Source organism: Emys orbicularis, chromosome 1, assembly GCF_028017835.1.
Source record: "Emys orbicularis isolate rEmyOrb1 chromosome 1, rEmyOrb1.hap1, whole genome shotgun sequence".
In the NCBI taxonomy this organism is placed as follows: Eukaryota; Metazoa; Chordata; order Testudines; family Emydidae; genus Emys; species Emys orbicularis.
In genome coordinates this window covers 69,499,941-69,516,930 of record NC_088683.1, presented here as the reverse complement: position 1 = coordinate 69,516,930, position 16,990 = coordinate 69,499,941, and the positions used below count along the sequence as shown (strand labels likewise).

Below are 16,990 nucleotides of genomic sequence, written 5' to 3'. Positions count from 1 at the left end.
ATAAAATTTGCTTATTTTGCTTTAAATGGCATTTTGGAAACTCAATTGCTTGCAAGTTTTAGGACATAAGATGTATTTTAGTTGTTTTAAACAAAAATATGTAGTAATAGCTGCTTGAGTTCCCCTTCTAGCCTCTTGATTTGTAGTTTGCAATTACTATTCTAGATTGTCAACTATTATGGTTTACAATGACTATTCTGTTTTTACATTCGCGCCCCATTAAATTTTACTAATTTTAACTTCAAGACCCTTAAGGCAGAAGCTGAGCAAACTTGATCATTCTTAGCCATATATTCCCTCATTCACTACATTTCAAGTTGGCTGAATATAACTTGAAACAATGAGCTAAGGATTTGTTCAATAGAGCTCCTCATCTGTGGAATATGCTATTATATTTTGCATTGTCAATTATTTAAAAACCAGTTAAAGAATTGTGCTTGATATTACATTTATTTGTCCTAAAGCACTGATCTTTTATGTTGTTACACTGCTCAAGCCTGAAACATTTGTGTAAGATGTATTTTTATAAGATCAATTTTGCTTTTATGCTGAAGTTTATATTGCACTTTGTATTCAAGGTACTATAAAAATCCTGACTAGAGGGACTAAAGTGAAAGCCTGACAGTAATGTTTTGGGCTGCCCTATAAAAAACTAGGGTTAAATGACAGGTTCATTCCTCCTCCCCCGCCCACTGTTTGAGTGCATCTGAATAAGCGCATGCTGGCAGATATAAAACATTGAGTCCCAGGGGAAGGGTCATGTTAGCCAATGGTGATCCAGCTAAACAATTAAGGGAAGGCACTAAGTTTAAAGGGAGTTTCACCTACATTCCTTAGCAGCAGAAAAGGGGGTATTTACAATTTGGAATAATTCATCTTCAGCTTTATCTGATGGAAAAAACTGTTGCTACAATAAAAGCTTGATATATATAACTAGAAAAAAGTTTTAGGTTTTTCTGTAGCATCCACCAGCATAGTAACTGCACATCTCACAGGTAAATTAGGCTCCTATGGCAAGGTGAGTAGTGGACTTGAGAAGTTTTTTGCTCTTCTCCCTTCCATTCTACATTATCCAAAATCAGGAAGTAAAAGAACCACACTCTTTTCAAAAATGAAACAAAAGCAACTAAAAGCACAATAGCTAAAATATTCTGTTGTGTTTATCTAAAAAGTATACATTCAGTGTTCATCAGACTAGCTCATCTCAATTTTGGCAAAGCTTTTGGGGAGAGGAGGAAAGACTTCAAAAGCTAGAAAATTTCTCCTGCTATGTTCTTATGGTTATACAAGTCCTTTTAATATGCTAAAAATAATTTAGAAGCTCAAACCAATGCTTTAGAACAAAGATAAACCAGTGTGACATGTATCCCATTGATGGAAATAGGAGATAGCCTGTGATGCTGATAAAACACATCAAGTCACATGACAGAGAAGAGCGTTCACTACAATTCATTTAAAACTAATAAACAGAGCCCTAACAAATTAACGGTCATGAGAAACGCGTCAGACTGTGAAATCTGGTCTCCCGCCGTGAAATCTGGTCTTTTGTGTGCTTTTACCCTATACTACATAGATTTCATGGGGGAGACCAGTGTTTCTCAAATTGAGGGTCCTAACCCAAAAGGGAGTTGCAGGGGGGGTCACGGTGTTCACATTCACAGGCTCTTGCAATTTAACTTATTGCATGTAACGTACCTATCTGATGTTAGATCAAACACTCTTCAGGAAAGAGTCCTTGTGAGGGTTTATTTTTGTTTATGTGTAGATGGTGCTTTAGAACACAAAAGAGCAGCAGAGAAAATTGAAGCCTTAAGTTAAGGACTGGATCATTTAATGAATTAAATATTACACTTCCTTATGTGTCTTACTTAAGTGAAGTACCAAAAGATTCTTAAATTCCTATTATAGGCTTTTCCTGCAGTGCTATTCTGCCTGCGTTTTACATGTGTGCTTATTAGCACCACCACCATAGTACCTAGGAAACTTAATCATGGACCAGGGCACCGTTATGTTAGGTGTTGTACAAACAGAACAAAAAGATGGTCCCTGTCCCCATTTATTTTCCCCTAACAAAGTTCAGCATAGCGTTCTAATATTCCAGATACAGAGGCCATAAACAAAAGGTTAAGATATATCCAATTTACTAGGGTCATGTAACAATTACAACAGTTCCATCAAACACAACCACCATTCAAATGCCAAATGAAAAATACTGTGCCTCTCATATGACTAAAGTATTTGGTTTAACATACTTTGGTCCCCCACATTCAACTGCAGAAGCTTTCACAAATCGAACAGGTTGCAGGCCAACTGGTTCAATGCTCAGGGTGTTGTTTTCAACAGCCTCTAGAACAGCTGAAGCCAACTACAAAAGGATAGCAAAGAAAGTAATTAGAAGTAGTTTGGCATTATCCAAGTAATATAAGGTTTACATGTATATAAATATAATTTAATAAAAGCAAAGTCTAAACATGCAAATTCAACTACCCAGATAGATAAACTGAATTACAGATGGGTTAAGAATTTCCCCTGTATGTCAATGTAAATAAAACCAAAAGGTCCTAACTCCCAGGCTCCTCTCCAAATAACCCTGAACTCCAAGCTGTGAGGTAACTGCATTTAGAACAACAAAAACAAAAAGTCTAGTTTGTTTTCTTTTTAAACATTAACTAATAGTGAAATTCTTCTTCTTCAGCTGAAATCAAACATGCTTTTAAGCAAGGAGTGTTTCAATCCAAGTATCTGGACATTGACTTTACGTTTTTTTAAATCCAATTATTATTTAAAAGATTATCAGGAAGGAATAAAACTGATTAATTTATAGAATACCTAAAAAACAATAGATTATCAATGTTGCCAAAGTAAGCTTGGTTATAATATTTTCCTCTGGAAACATAATAAAGCAGAAATTAAAATACCTCTTTCTCCAGCTCATTTTCCTAATTCATTGTTTTAAAGTGCTTTTACATATTGGAGATATGCTAACTAAACTGGATGTAACTCGATCTCAGCCCACATGATTGTTTAAACAGACTCAACAGTTCTATTTGGCTAATATAGTCCATTAAAGGGTTATTCTTCAATGGTTTCCACTAAACTCCTAATTGTATTATTAGAACTACTCTATACCAATGTTCTTTGCTACCGTGTATATAGTGTTATTCTGCTTTGGATATTTTACAAATCAACGCACAGAATACAGTATTAAATTAGTTTAAATAGAATATTCCTTGTTTGCCCCTCCCCCAAGAAAGAAATAAAATAGTTCACATTCACAGCATTTTTATACAGGCAAGAATTTATATAACACATCAACTATTCAAGTATGTGCAATTTTCAATTAATCAAATAAGCAGACATCACAACTTAATCTAGTTAGCATTTAGTTTATACATTCAGTTAGTCTGGTTATACTTAAAGGAAAATAAAAGTTGGTCACTCTATGTACAGTGTAATTCAGGGGTAGGCAACCTTTCAGAAGTGGTGTGCCGAGTCTTCATTTATTCACTTTAATTTAAGGTTTCGCGTGCTGGTAATACATGTTAACATTTTTTAGAAGGTCTCTCTCTATAAGTCTATATTATATAATTAAACTATTGTTGTATGTAAAGTAAACAAGGTTTTCAAAATGTTTAAGAAGCTTCCTTTAAAATTAAATTAAAATGCTGATCTTACGCCGCCAGCCTGCTCAGCCCGCTTCCAGCCTGGGGTTCTGTTCACCTAGGCCTGCAGTGGGCTGAGCAGGGCGACTCGTGGTCAGGGCAGAAGGCTGGGTGTTGGGGGGAGGTCAGGGCAGAGGGCTGGAGGGTGTGTGGGGGGTGCAGGGCAAAAGGCTGGGGTGCTCAGCTCGTGGGGGTGCTCCCAGCCCCCTGCCCTGAGCGGCTCACGGCAGGGGGCTGGGAGGGATATGCCCTGTTCCACCCCCTTCCCCAAGGCCCGTCCCTACCTCTCTCTGCCTCCTTTACGGAGCAGGGAGCACGCTGCCACTCGGCTCTGCTCTGCTCCACTCCCCCTCGCAAGGGCCGTCGCCGGCAGGGAGAGGGAGGGGGAGGAGGAGGGGCCGGAATGCACCATGCTGTGGGAAGAAGCGGGGGTGGGGGGAGCTTGGCTGCCGCAGGACCAAGCTTCTGCCTCCTGCCCCCGCAGGGGAGAGCAGTGGGCGGGGGGGCTGAGTGGGGCGGGGGGCCGGGACCCCCCGCCCACCGCTCTCCCCTGCAGGGGCAGGAGGCAGAAGGCAGAAGCTTGGTCCTGCGGCAGCCAAGCTTCCCTCCTCCCCTTTCTTCCCCCAGCGTGGTGCTTTCCGGCCCCTCTGCCGCCCCTCCTCCTCCTCCTCCTCTCACCGGGCAGGCAGCGTGCCACTCAGAATCGGCTTGCGTGCCGTCTTTGGCACGCGTGCCGTAGGTTGCCGACCCCTGGTGTAATTTATGCACAGACAAGTGTTAGTAGCTGCATTCTGGCCTTTTCAGGCAACATCTAAGTCTACATTAGCAATTAACAGAATGAGAGGGCTACAGGGGGAAAACAGTAAGATGGCCTAGTTATATAAATTAGAGACGCAAATACCAACTACTGGAGCATACAGATAAAACATTGTACTGAAAGAAGTTAATGTGCTACTCTACATGGATTGCAAATAGCTACCCAGATTGTGTGCCAAGAGCCATTTGAAAGAGGACTGGATGAATTATGATAGAGTGATGCACCAATCAAGTGAAGGCATGAGACTGTTGTATGAAGGAGGAAAATTTAGCACTGTGCCAGGAGAGGCTGTCAATGTTTACCTTCTTCAAACAAATGAATCTCTGTAAGCTTAAAAGATTCAATCTTGCCTCTTGTATTTTAGGAAGATCCAAGAATAAATTTCTTTTACTCTTAGGGCTGAATCTTCAACTGTACCCAGTAAGTGCTGTGTGCAGGTGACGGGGCAAACTCACAAAGAAGGACTGACCAGGGCCAGTACTGTGCTTTCTCCAGCATAGCTTAGGACACTCTTAGGGTTGCTCTAAACAATGCAGGTATGTAATGAGCTCTCATGCTGATAGTGATCCTAGGAGTGTAGCATGCTCCAACCACACCTGTTCCTGACCTCACAGCATCACTGGCAAACCTGGGGATGGGATCCAGGAGTGGTGTAGAACCAGCCTTAGATTTCCCCATGACAGCAAATACACAACTGGCTGCTTACCGGCTACAACAGCTTTCCATCCCTTTTGTCCCACCCGAGGCCTTGATCTCATTTACAATTTACTGTAAAAGATTGTTTCTCTTTCTTTGGGTGGGAGAAGGAGGAGGAGGAGGAGGAGGATAGGAATCAAAATTAATGTCCCCTTTCATGTCTTCACTGTACAACATGTAAATTTCCAAAACAGTAATACCTCTCCTACTTGAAACATGAGAATTCTTACTTTTTTTTTTTTTAAACTCTGGATCTCACCACGCTCATTTGGAACTATTTGTATCTCCATCTTTCTATAAAATTGATAGGAAAGGCTTGGGACAGGAGGGATTGCATATTTTATCCTTGTAGGACAGTCTCCTCTGTCCAGTTAATCGACTAACAATATTTTTAATTAAACAGTTTTTAAACTAGGAGATGGGGAAAGCCGACTGCTGCAGAGGAGCATGTGGATCGGACAGAGACTTCTCTTAGAGGAGAGTCTATTGATAGAGATTCTCTAGGTTCTAGTCAGGAGCAGAGGATGGAAGAGGATAATGTAAGGGCCAGATCAGACGAGAAACATTCACATAAAGAATCGGACACATCAGAAAAGGGCAGACAAATAAACAGTGACAAGTTTTTAAAGTGCTTGTACACAAATGCTAAAAGTCTAAATAATAAAATGGGTGAACTAGAGAGTGCCTTGTGATAAAGGAGGATATTGATATAATAGGCATCACAGAAACCTGGTGGACTGAGGACAATCACTGGGACACAATCATTCCCGGGTACAAAATATATCGGAAGGACAGAACAGGTCGTGCAGGGGGGGGGAGTGGCACTATGTGTGAAAGAAAATGTAGAATCAAATGAAGTAAAAATCTTAAGTGAATCCACATGTTCCATAGAATCTCTATGGATAGTAATTTCATGCTCTAATAAGAATATAACATTAGGGATCTATTATCGACCACCTGACCAGGACAGTGATAGTGATGATTAAATGCTAAGGGAAATTAGAGAGGCTATCAAAATTAAGAACTCAATAATAGTGGGGGATTTCAATTATCCCCATATTTACTGGGAACATGTTACCTCAGGACGAAATGCAGAGACAAAAATCTCTCGATACTTTAAATGACTGCTTCTTGGAGCAGCTGGTACGGGAATCTACAAGGGGAGAGGCAACTCTAGATTTAGTCCTGAGTGGAGCACAGGAGCTGGTCCAAGAGGTAACTATAACAGGACCACTTGGAAATAGTGATCATAATATAACAACATTTAACATCCCTGTGGTGGGAAGAACATCTCAACAGCACAACACTCTGGCATTTAATTTCAAAAAGGGGAACTATGCAAAAATGAGGGGGTTAGTTAAACAGAAATTAAAAGGTATGGTGACTAAAGTGAAATCCCTGCAAGCTGCATGGGCGCTTTTTAAAGACACCATAATAGAGGCCTAACTTAAATGTATACCCCAAATTAAGAAACACAGGAAAAGAACTAAAAAAGAGCCACCGTGGCTTAACAACCATGTAAAAGAAGCAGTGAGAGATAAAAAGACTTCCTTTAAAAAGTGGAAGTCAAATCCTAGCAAGGTAAATAGAAAGGAGCATAAACACTGCCAAATTAAGTGTAAAAATGTAGTAAGAAAAGACAAAGAGGAGTTTGAAGAACGGCTAGCCAAAAACTCAAAAGGTAATAACAAAATGTTTTTTAAGTACATCAGAAGCAGGAAGCCTGCTAAACAACCAGTGGGGCCCCTCGATGATCAAGATAGAAAAGGAGCGCTTAAAGACGATAAAGTCATTGCGGAGAAACTAAACGAATTCTTTGCTTCAGTCTTCACGGCTGAGGATGTTAGGGAGATTCCCAAACCTTAGCCGGCTTTTGCAGGTGACAAATCTGAGGAACCGTCACAGATTGAAGTGTCACTAGAGGTGGTTTTGGAATTAATTGATAAACTTAACATTAACAAGTCACCGGGACCAGATGGCATTCACCCAAGAGTTCTGAAAGAACTCAAATGTGAAATTGCGGAACTATTAACTAGGGTTTGTAACCTGTCCTTTAAATCAGCTTCTGTATCCAACGACTGGAAGATAGCTAATGTAACGCCAATATTTAAAAAGGGCTCTAGAGGTGATCCCGGCAATTACAGACGGGTAAGTCTAACGTCAGTACCAGGCAAATCAGTTGAAACAATAGTAAAGAATAAAATTGTCAGACACATAGAAGAACATCAATTGTTGGGCAAAAGTCAACATGGTTTCTCTAAAGGGAAATCGTGTTTTACTAATCTATTAGAGTTCTTTGAAGGGGTCAACAAACATGTGGACAAGGAGGATCCAGTGGACATAGTGTACTTAGATTTCCAGAAAGCCTTTGACAAGGTCCCTCACCAAAGGCTCTTACATAAATTAAGTTGTCATGGGATAAAAGGGAAGGTCCTTTCATGGACTGAGAACTGGTTAAAAGACAGGGAACAAAGGGTAGGAATTAATGGTAAATTCTCAGAATGGAGAGGGGTAACTAGTGGTGTTCCCCAAGGGTCAGTCCTAGGACCAATCCTATTCAACTTATTCATAAATGATCTGGAGAAAGGGGTAAAAAGTGAGGTGGCAAAGTTTGCAGATGATACTAAACTGCTCAGGATAGTTAAGACCAAAGCAGACTGTGAAGAACTTCAAAAAGATCTCACAAAACTAAGTGATTGGGCAACAAAATGGCAAATGAAATTTAATGTGGATAAATGTAAAGTAATGCACATTGAAAAAAATAACCCCAACTATACATACAATATGATGGGGGCTAATTTGGCTACAGCAAATCAGGAAAAAGATCTTGGAGTCATCGTGGATAGTTCTCTGAAGATGTCCACGCACTGTGCAGAGGCAGTCAAAAAAGCAAACAGGATGTTAGGAATCATTAAAAAGGGGATAGAGAATAAGACGGAGAATATATTATTGCCCTTATATAAATCGATGGTACGCCCACATCTTGAATACTGCGTACAGATGTGGTCTCCTCATCTCAAAAAAGATATACTGGCACTAGAAAAGGTTCAGAGAAGGGCAACTAAAATGATTAGGGGTTTGGAAAGGGTCCCATATGAGGAGAGATTATGAGTGATGTGGAGAAAGTGGATAAGGAAAAAGTTATTTACTTATTCCCATAATACAAGAACTAGGGGTCACCAAATGAAATTAATAGGCAGCATGTTTAAAACAAATAAAAGGAAGTTCTTCTTCACACAGCGCACAGTCAACTTGTGGAACTCCTTACCTGAGGAGGTTGTGAAGGCTAGGACTATAACAGTGTTTAAAAGAGAACTGGATAAATTCATGGAGGTTAAGTCCATTAATGGCTATTAGCCACGATGGGTAAGGAATGGTGTCCCTAGAATGTTTGTCAGAGGGTGGAGATGGATGGCAGGAGAGAGATCACTTGATCATTACCTGTTAGATTCACTCCCTCTGGGGCATCTGGCATTGGCCACTGTCAGTAGACAGGATACTGGGCTAGATGGACCTTTGGTCTGACCCAGTATGGCCGTTCTTATGTATAAGGGGCTTCTAGATGGAATAAGTTAAATAGGTAGAAACCGGAGAAAAGGCACCGAGAAAATATATCTGGCCATGAGCAGCAAAGCCCAGTTTGACAGAAGGGAGGAGCATGCTATCAGTTCTACACAGATTATCTGGTGGATGAAAAATAAAAACGGTTTGCATGATAAAAAAGGTAACTTCTCTACTTATTTAAATTATCGTAGTGCCTAGCAGCCCAAGTCATGGACCAGGCCCCCACTGTGTGAGGTGCAGTACAAACACAGCACAAAAAAGACAGTCCCTTGCCAAAGAGCTTACAAACTAGGTAGAAGACAGGAGATAACAGACGAATACAGACCAACCAACAGGAAAGTACAAGGAAACAAGACAATATTGGTCAGCATGGTAGGCTGTGGCAGCACAACAGCAGCCTCGCCTAGCCATTTTCAAGTATAGGCATCACCATAGTGGAGCATTTTAAGGAATGATTTGAACAAGAACAGTAAAATGGCTTTACACACGTTTACGGGGAGCACAACCCAAGCATATGGGGCAGGATGGGAGAAAGCACAAAAGTGCTTGTTTGAAAATTTAACAAGTGAGCTATGGAGGCTGGCATCATGGGCCAATCAGAGGTATGTATCAACAGTTTGGTAGTGAATGATAATAGATAGGGTGGGGATAGGCCATGAAGGGCCTTGAAAGTGCTGACAAGTAGCTTAGGTTTGATATGATACAGAAGAGGGTGCCAGTGGAGGGATGACATGATCAAAACAACAGGCTAGGAAAATATTTACAGCAACAAATGAAAATTCAAAATGCAGGAAAAAAAAAAATCAATGAAGGTGAAATTCTCACAACTGTTTTAATCCAAACTGAATTACATTCCCAACTCTTTCACCTTTCTCTGAGCTTAGCCCTTCTAAGGCTTCCCTCCTCAAAGAAAGTAGAATGCACCACAGCCCTGGTTGCCTGCTCCAAAGCCTGACTTTATCTGCTGCTCTGATAGACTGGGAGAGGAGAAGACGTGTGTCTGCTAAGTAAAGGGTGTTGTGGCCTTTCTGGCCATCTACATAAAGGCAGAAATAAGAGAGATTGTCCATTTACTATGTCCCTCCTAAAAGGTCCCTGGTAAGATAAGAGAAGTACACAATCCCCAACTCCTGAGGACACTAGAGTTTGAAGGAGGGAGAGAAGAATGAGAGTCTCTACTTGAAAAAGAGTCATGTCTGGAATAGCAAGAGAACGGCAAGTTAGTATTGGATACAGTGACAGAGGTAGGGAAGGGGGAATCTGAACAACAGTGGTCTCCAACCTTTTTACGCACAAGATCACTTTTTGAATTTAAGTGCAACCCACGATCTACCCCGCCCCTTCCCTGAGGCGCCACCCTGCTTACTCCATCCCCCTCCCTCCGCTGCTCACTTTCCCCCATTCTCACCCACTCTCACTGGGTTGGAGTGCAGGAGGGGATGTGGCTCTGGGAGGGAGTTTGGGTGCAGGAGGGGGCTCTAGGCTGGGGCAGAGTGCTGGGATGCAGGAAGGGGTATGGGGTGCTAGCTCCGAGAGAGGCCTCAGGGCAGGGCTGCCCAGAGGATTCAGGGGGCCCGGGGCAAAGCAATTTCGGGGGCCTCTTCCATAAAAAAAAGTTGCAATACTATAGAATACTATATTCTCGTGGGGGCCCCTGTGGGGCCCGGGGCAAATTGCCCACTTGCCCCCCACTCTGGGCAGCTCTGCCTCAGGGCTGGGACAGGGGTTTGGGGTGCAGGAGGGTGTTTGGGGTGTTGGCTCTGGGAGGAGGCTCAGAACTGGGGGTTGGGGTGCAGGCTCCAGGAGGGGGCTCAGGGCTAGGGTGCGGGCTCCCGCTGGGAAGCGCTTACCTTGGGTGGCAGTGCAGCAGTGCTAAGGCAGGCTCCCAGAAGCGGCCAGCACATCCCTGCAGTGCCTGGGACAGGGGAATGGCTCCGCACGCTGACCCTCTCTGCAGGCACCGCCCCCACAGCTCCCATTGGCCGCAGTTCCCCATTCCCAGCTAATGGGAGCTGCGGGGGCAATGCCTGCACACAGAAGCAGTGCGCGGAGATCCCCTGCCGCGCCGCCGCAGGGAGCCTGCCTTAGCCCCGCTGCGCCGTTCAACTTTTAGCAATTGGAGATTGCGATTGACTGTCAGAGGCTCCAGGATCCACCAGTCGATCGTGATCTACCGGCTGGTGACCACTGCTGTTCAACATCTCACCACTCTAAGTTAGGCTTCAGCCCTTAATTTTGACTATTGCCATTTTTTTTATAATGAGGCAAATAGCTAAATAATATGTAACTATGTGAAGAAATAATTTTTACAGTCTTCAGGTACTGAGTAAAACATGTGGAAACAACTATTCCATAAGTACCTATGTATATTACATAAAGACAGCATCAACATTTAGACAGAATAAATACATTACCTCACTTTTTGAGAAGGTTAAACATGGGAAGATATCTTCCTGATAGATTTTATCTAAGAAAGGGCATGTTCTGTCCATAGTCGGCTCATCCTTCCAGGATCTGAATTCATTATACAGAGATAAGTCAGCCTAACAAACAAACCCAGAAAGATACTTTTTAAACAAAAAAAGTTATAATCTAGTAACAAATTTTATGGATTACAGCAATTGTGCTACAACTGAACAGTTTATAATACCTGCATTTCAATCAAAAAGCATTAGAACCAATACCATTATTACACATTATTCTAAAGCTCCAGCAGCTGCACATTAACCATACTTTTTTTTTAAACCTCTACTTTGCCTAAGTATACAAAAATAAGCAATTTAAGTTGTATTGTTTCATGTACTTTGAACTTATTGCAGTATTAGAGCACTGAAATATTAAAAAATGAGACAAGGGAGGAAACTGGCAAGTCACTGAAGTCTTGACGTCAGGATACCCTTGGCAACACAAGAGCAACTGTTTAACTGGAAGAAGTTACTAAGGGTAGGTCTACACTTACCCGGTAGTTCGGCGGCAAGCAAATCGAACTTCTGGGTTCGACTTATCACGTCTTGTCTGGACGCGATAAGTCGAACCCGGAAGTGCTCGCCGTCGACTGCGGTACTCCAGCTCGGCGAGAGGAGTACGCAAAGTCGACAGGGGAGCCTGCCTGCCGCGTCTGGACCGAGGTAAGTTCGAACTAAGGTACTTCGAACTTCAGCTACGTTATTCACGTAGCTGAAGTTGCGTACCTTATCTGTTACATCCTTTCAGTCTGTCCACTGCTTGTTTTCTGAATTTGAAAAGTTTTGTAAGGAGACCAAACCTAAGTGATGTGTTAATATTGTATTTAAAAGCAAAGTAAATAAAAATACTTTTGTATATCTAAAGAATTTAATGTCAGAGTAGAATTCAGCCTCTCATTTTAAACTCGCTGCTATTCTTCATTTGAGGTCCTTCAAAGTTCAAAAACTCCATTCTCCCACTTTGCTAAGCATATCTCATGCTATAATTTCACAGGTACCACATAGCATTACTGGAGCATGGAGCCAAACCACATGAGATCATGTCAGTGGCTGATTTGGGGGGGGGGGGGGGGGGGAGGAGGGAAGGGAGACAAGGTGCATGGGGAAAGCGTGAGGGGGAAATAATTGATCGGGTTTTGGGGGAAAGGGTGGGAATTGGTGTAGTTTTTATTATTAATTCACTTCTTGATGGGACTGAGGGAGCACATGCTTATGAGAGCTCTGAATGAGAAAGATAGTGTATTGATGAAGTGGGATTGGAATGGTATTTTATACACAGGCAGCAGCAGAGACAGAAAGGAGACAGAAGCAGAAGCTAAACAAAAAAATGCGATGTTGAGGATGGATCACCCACTTGTCCTTTTGTCCTACAAACCAGTCTTCCCTAACACACAGAATACCCTCCCTGAACTGATTCACAAGGCTACTACCTTCTCCTCACAATCCCTTCAAGATCCACACATGCCTACAGACAAATGAAATTAAAATAGATACACAGAGTTCCAATGAGGACCGATGATGTCCATCTACTTACTTCTATTTGAAAAGAAAAAAAAACCCTTTAGATTTGAAGTTATGAAGATGTCACTAGCTAGCCAAATTAACTTTGTGACCTTATTACCATTACCCTCATCCCCTTTCCCTCCTACTGTTTGTTACACTCACTTGTGTCATCATATTAGATTGTAAACTCTTTGGGGCCAGAACCATGTCTTCCTATAGGTTGGTGTAGTGCCTACCTCCATAGGGCCCTTGCACACTACTGTCATAATATAAATGAAGATTTAGGGAATGGTCTTGGTTTTGTCTGTAAATTAATCCACAGTCAAAGGTCAAATGAGGAGGTCTGTGTGAGGGAAGCAGGAGGTAAAGAGTTGAACTGGTAGGTCAACAGCATGAAAGCTGAAGAGGGTCGAGGATTGTGAGGTGAGGAAGGGTGAAAGCCATTTAAATAAGAGATGGGAAAGATGTGGCCATCTAGGATGGCAGATGACAGTTATGGACTGAGAAAAGAAAACAGAACCTCACTGACAAACTTGAAGGGGACTGAAAACAGGAACAGTTGGAAATAGAAAAAAAGAAAAGAAGCCCAATGCTGGACTTTCTGGGCCACCTCACGATTAGGAACTGTGAAAGCGGAGAAGCTGTTTTAGTGAGATGGAGTGAGGAAGAGTTCAGAAACAATGAATAGGGTGGGTGTTCTAGAGGAAAGTAACATTCGACAAGCAGACACACCCAACTGAGAATTTAATTATGCTTATTTTATAGTATGCTTGTTAGAAAGTAAATATGATTTTTAAACCTCAATTTAAACCTTATTTTAAAATATTCTATGTAAATGAGGCACTGCAGAGGGAAAATAATTCACACTAGAACAATCCTGATTGACTAAACTCAAAAGATTAGTTTATGTATATTAACCTCTTGTATACTATTCTAGTCTATCCATTTGTTTCCTTGATCTTTAAGCGTTTTACCATTTCCTATAAACCATTAAAAAAAAAAAAAAAAAAAAACAGAATTTAGGCAGGCCAATTTATTTTCCATTAGATCCACTTGACTTTCACCTAGATATAATCAAAGTCAGCTATCTCAATTAAACCAGGTTGTAAATACCCTTGTTGCTAAGCCACCAATCTCATTGTGCAAATGAAACCCAATAAGTGTATTCTGTTCCCTAAAGAAACATTCCCCGTAGCCTCAATCAAAAGAAAAATTCTCAGGCATGAGAAAATGAATGGTTTATCAATACCTTAAAGAGTCACACACAGGGGGGGAAAAAACCTTTTTTTTAAAAAAAAAACAATTTTTGTATGTGTTTACTCAAAATTTTAAAAATCTAACAGTCATTACATTGCATTTATTTTTTGTATTTTGCTCAGTTTCCCTCCTCATCCAATATTTAAAAGAAACCAAGTTGACTTGAAAAGCACTCATTATTGCTCCTGACTTGATCCTTTTTATTTGGCTTTCTGCTTTATACTTTTAGTGCCTTATTCGTTTCCTTTCTAGGTGCTGAATGTGTAACTCTCTTCTATCCCCACTCTTTCCCTCATCAGGTCAGCAGTGAATTATACTGGAACAAAATTTTAAAAGGGATCCAATCAATTTAAATTACACTTCTATTTGAATATTTTTTCCATTTTTACAAACAGCACCTAAGATTACGAATATATGAAAGATTAGAGAATTATATTACAGCCCTTTAAAAAAATACTGGTGCAATAACAGCATTTTGTATATAATTAGTTTCCTGATTTCCTCTATACAGTCCGTTTCCTTTGTGTTTGTTTCCCTTGCACAGCAACAAGGGAAAGAAAAACATTTTTAATGTAATTGCAAAACAATTAAAATTGGCAAGTAGATTAAGAAGCAGGTGTAGGAAACCACTTTCAACTTTTTTTTCTAGATTAACTAGATTTCAGAGTTATAGTTTGACTTTACCATGTGTAAATCTGACTGTTCCCAGTTCTATGACCAATAGTGCAGAAAGGCCTGAAATTAACCAAGTCTCGTACATTTTCCAAATGTATAACAAAAAAGCTGACAGTCTTAAAAACTCTTGCAGAAAATACCAGAGGTAACTATCTTTCTAAATATTTGAAATATTTAGAATCTTCTCCCCAAAGAAAGCATTTAAAGGTAAACAGGAAGATTCAGAAATTCACCAGCTATTGATATGGAACTCCAAGATGAAACAGAAGTTAACAGAAAAATCTCTGAAAGCAATCAGTGCTACACGAAGATTTTACAAACACATGCATAACCATACACAATTTTATAGGGAATGAAAATAAAATTGTTTTTAATTCAGTAAACATTAATGAACATCCCTAGCCAAAAAACACAATCTTTGAACTGTTACCTCTTTGCAGTCTTTCACAATTGGCTGCACTGTGGTGAGGTCTTGATGACTGCCACCCATAGCACTACTTGTACTTTTGTTTCTTGCATGTCCTTTTTTAAATGGAGCTTTTCCACTAGACTGAAGCTCCTTAGTTGGTGATGTTGGTGAAGTGGACAGTACTAGTGTTTTTAAAGCTGCTACTTCAGCCTGAAGGACATCAATCTTGAAAATGAGAAAATACAATTAAGTACTTGCCGCCTAGGCACACATTATGGCATGATATAAATGTTAATTGGCAATACTGTTAGATACTTTTCAAATATGGATACTGAATGTAATTGTCTTGATTTGCATAAAGAACAGCAATATGTACACCTTTAGAGCACCATATGCAGTAGCACTGCTGTTTTGCTGTGTCCACTGCCAACTATTCAACATTATGCTGGAAAAATCCAACGCCAAGCCCAAAAGCATTTATAGACAGTATATGTAGATGGCACAGAACAATTCAGTAATTAGCAGCATAGGTTTACACAAGTGAGGATCCTCTTTACATTTTTCACCCATGAACAATTCTGGATTTAAACACTATAATAAAATGCACAGAAAATAAGTTTGAAAAAAACTTACCTTTCCCTGTGCTTCTTTTAATTGTTTTTCTGCAGTAGCTTGTTTGACATTAGCTTCTCTCACCATTTTGTGTGCTTCCTATAAAACAAATGTTTTTGTAGTGTACATGTTTCACATAAAATAGCCACCCCACAAAACCCAGGGGAAAAAAAAACCTTTAAAAATAAATGACATAATACCCCATTTCTTCATGAAGGTTACAAATAAAAAGAGTAAGATTTGTGATGTCTCTTGGAATTGAAATAAAATAGTTATTAACTCAAAATATCTACAAACCTATTACTTCTGTAATGGCAAAACAAAGGGGATCAGTGGGCCCCTATATCATTGGCCCTGATCACAGACACTGGGCAACTGACATCCCGAGCAGCCAACCCCTAGCACTGTACCTGGCAGGACCTCCAAACTCCAATCAAGCTCTGGTGGCTGCCAACTGAAGACCCCCTTCCTCTCTTGAGAAAGAGGACCAGCAACAAGAGAAGTAACATGGGCACACTTTCATACTCAAAGGAGCCTGCTTCTGCTCTCCTGTTTGCCAGCAGAACCAACCTCAATAATCTTAATTTGTGCATGAAGAAGGCTCATTGAATGAATATATGAAGTCTAATACTGAACAGTAAAAATAAATTAAACAGGAAAATAGGCAATGTAAAAACCAAACAAAAATATATTAGGTTAGTGATTAATAAATTACATTTTAAAAATTTAAATACTAACGTGTTAAAAACAATCCAGGTAAGGAAGCAAGATTCTGCTAATAAAGGGAAATAGAAGAGAGCTAAGGGGTTAAGGTTAAAAAAAAAAAAAAAAAAAAAAAAAAAAAAAAAACACATCCTTCTCCTCTACTCCTCCCATAGTTTTGTCTGTATGATACCTCTATTTAAGCCTTGATTCAGCAACTTATTGCACCTGGGTAAACTGTTGTGACCGGCTGGTGTCAAGGGAAATCAACACAAAGGATTTAGACTATAAATTATTTGGGACACGGACCTAGCTTATATCTGTAGAGCGCCTAGCAAATATTTGGATGCTATATAAATAAAAGAAAAAATAATAAATCATTAAAGCAAGAATGACTTAGCTCCCCTTGGCTTACATGAGAGTTCTAGATTATGGGTTTATAAGATTACCTTAAATCACAACAGATACATGCAGGAATAAGAACACACACATTTATACAATCTGTACAGGTACATTTAACATTGACCATGCAGTTTCCAAGCAGGGATGCATCTCACAAAACAAAGTGTGTCATATTATTACAATTTAAGTATTTGGGATGTAAAACACACACCCAACTATACAAAAT

General features: G+C 40.4%; 1 protein-coding gene across 1 annotated transcript in view; it reads right to left on the bottom strand.

The window, feature by feature from the left end:
* RAB3IP (RAB3A interacting protein) overlaps positions 1 to 16,990 on the bottom strand; it is a 35,791-nt gene that overhangs the window by 6,430 nt on the left and 12,371 nt on the right. The window contains exons 4-7 of the mRNA XM_065419112.1: positions 15,682 to 15,759; positions 15,070 to 15,273; positions 11,154 to 11,282; positions 2,253 to 2,365 (exon numbers count right to left, since the gene is read on the bottom strand). Of these exons, the coding sequence (XP_065275184.1) occupies positions 2,253 to 2,365; positions 11,154 to 11,282; positions 15,070 to 15,273; positions 15,682 to 15,759 (524 nt within the window). The remainder of the gene's footprint in view (positions 1 to 2,252; positions 2,366 to 11,153; positions 11,283 to 15,069; positions 15,274 to 15,681; positions 15,760 to 16,990) is intronic.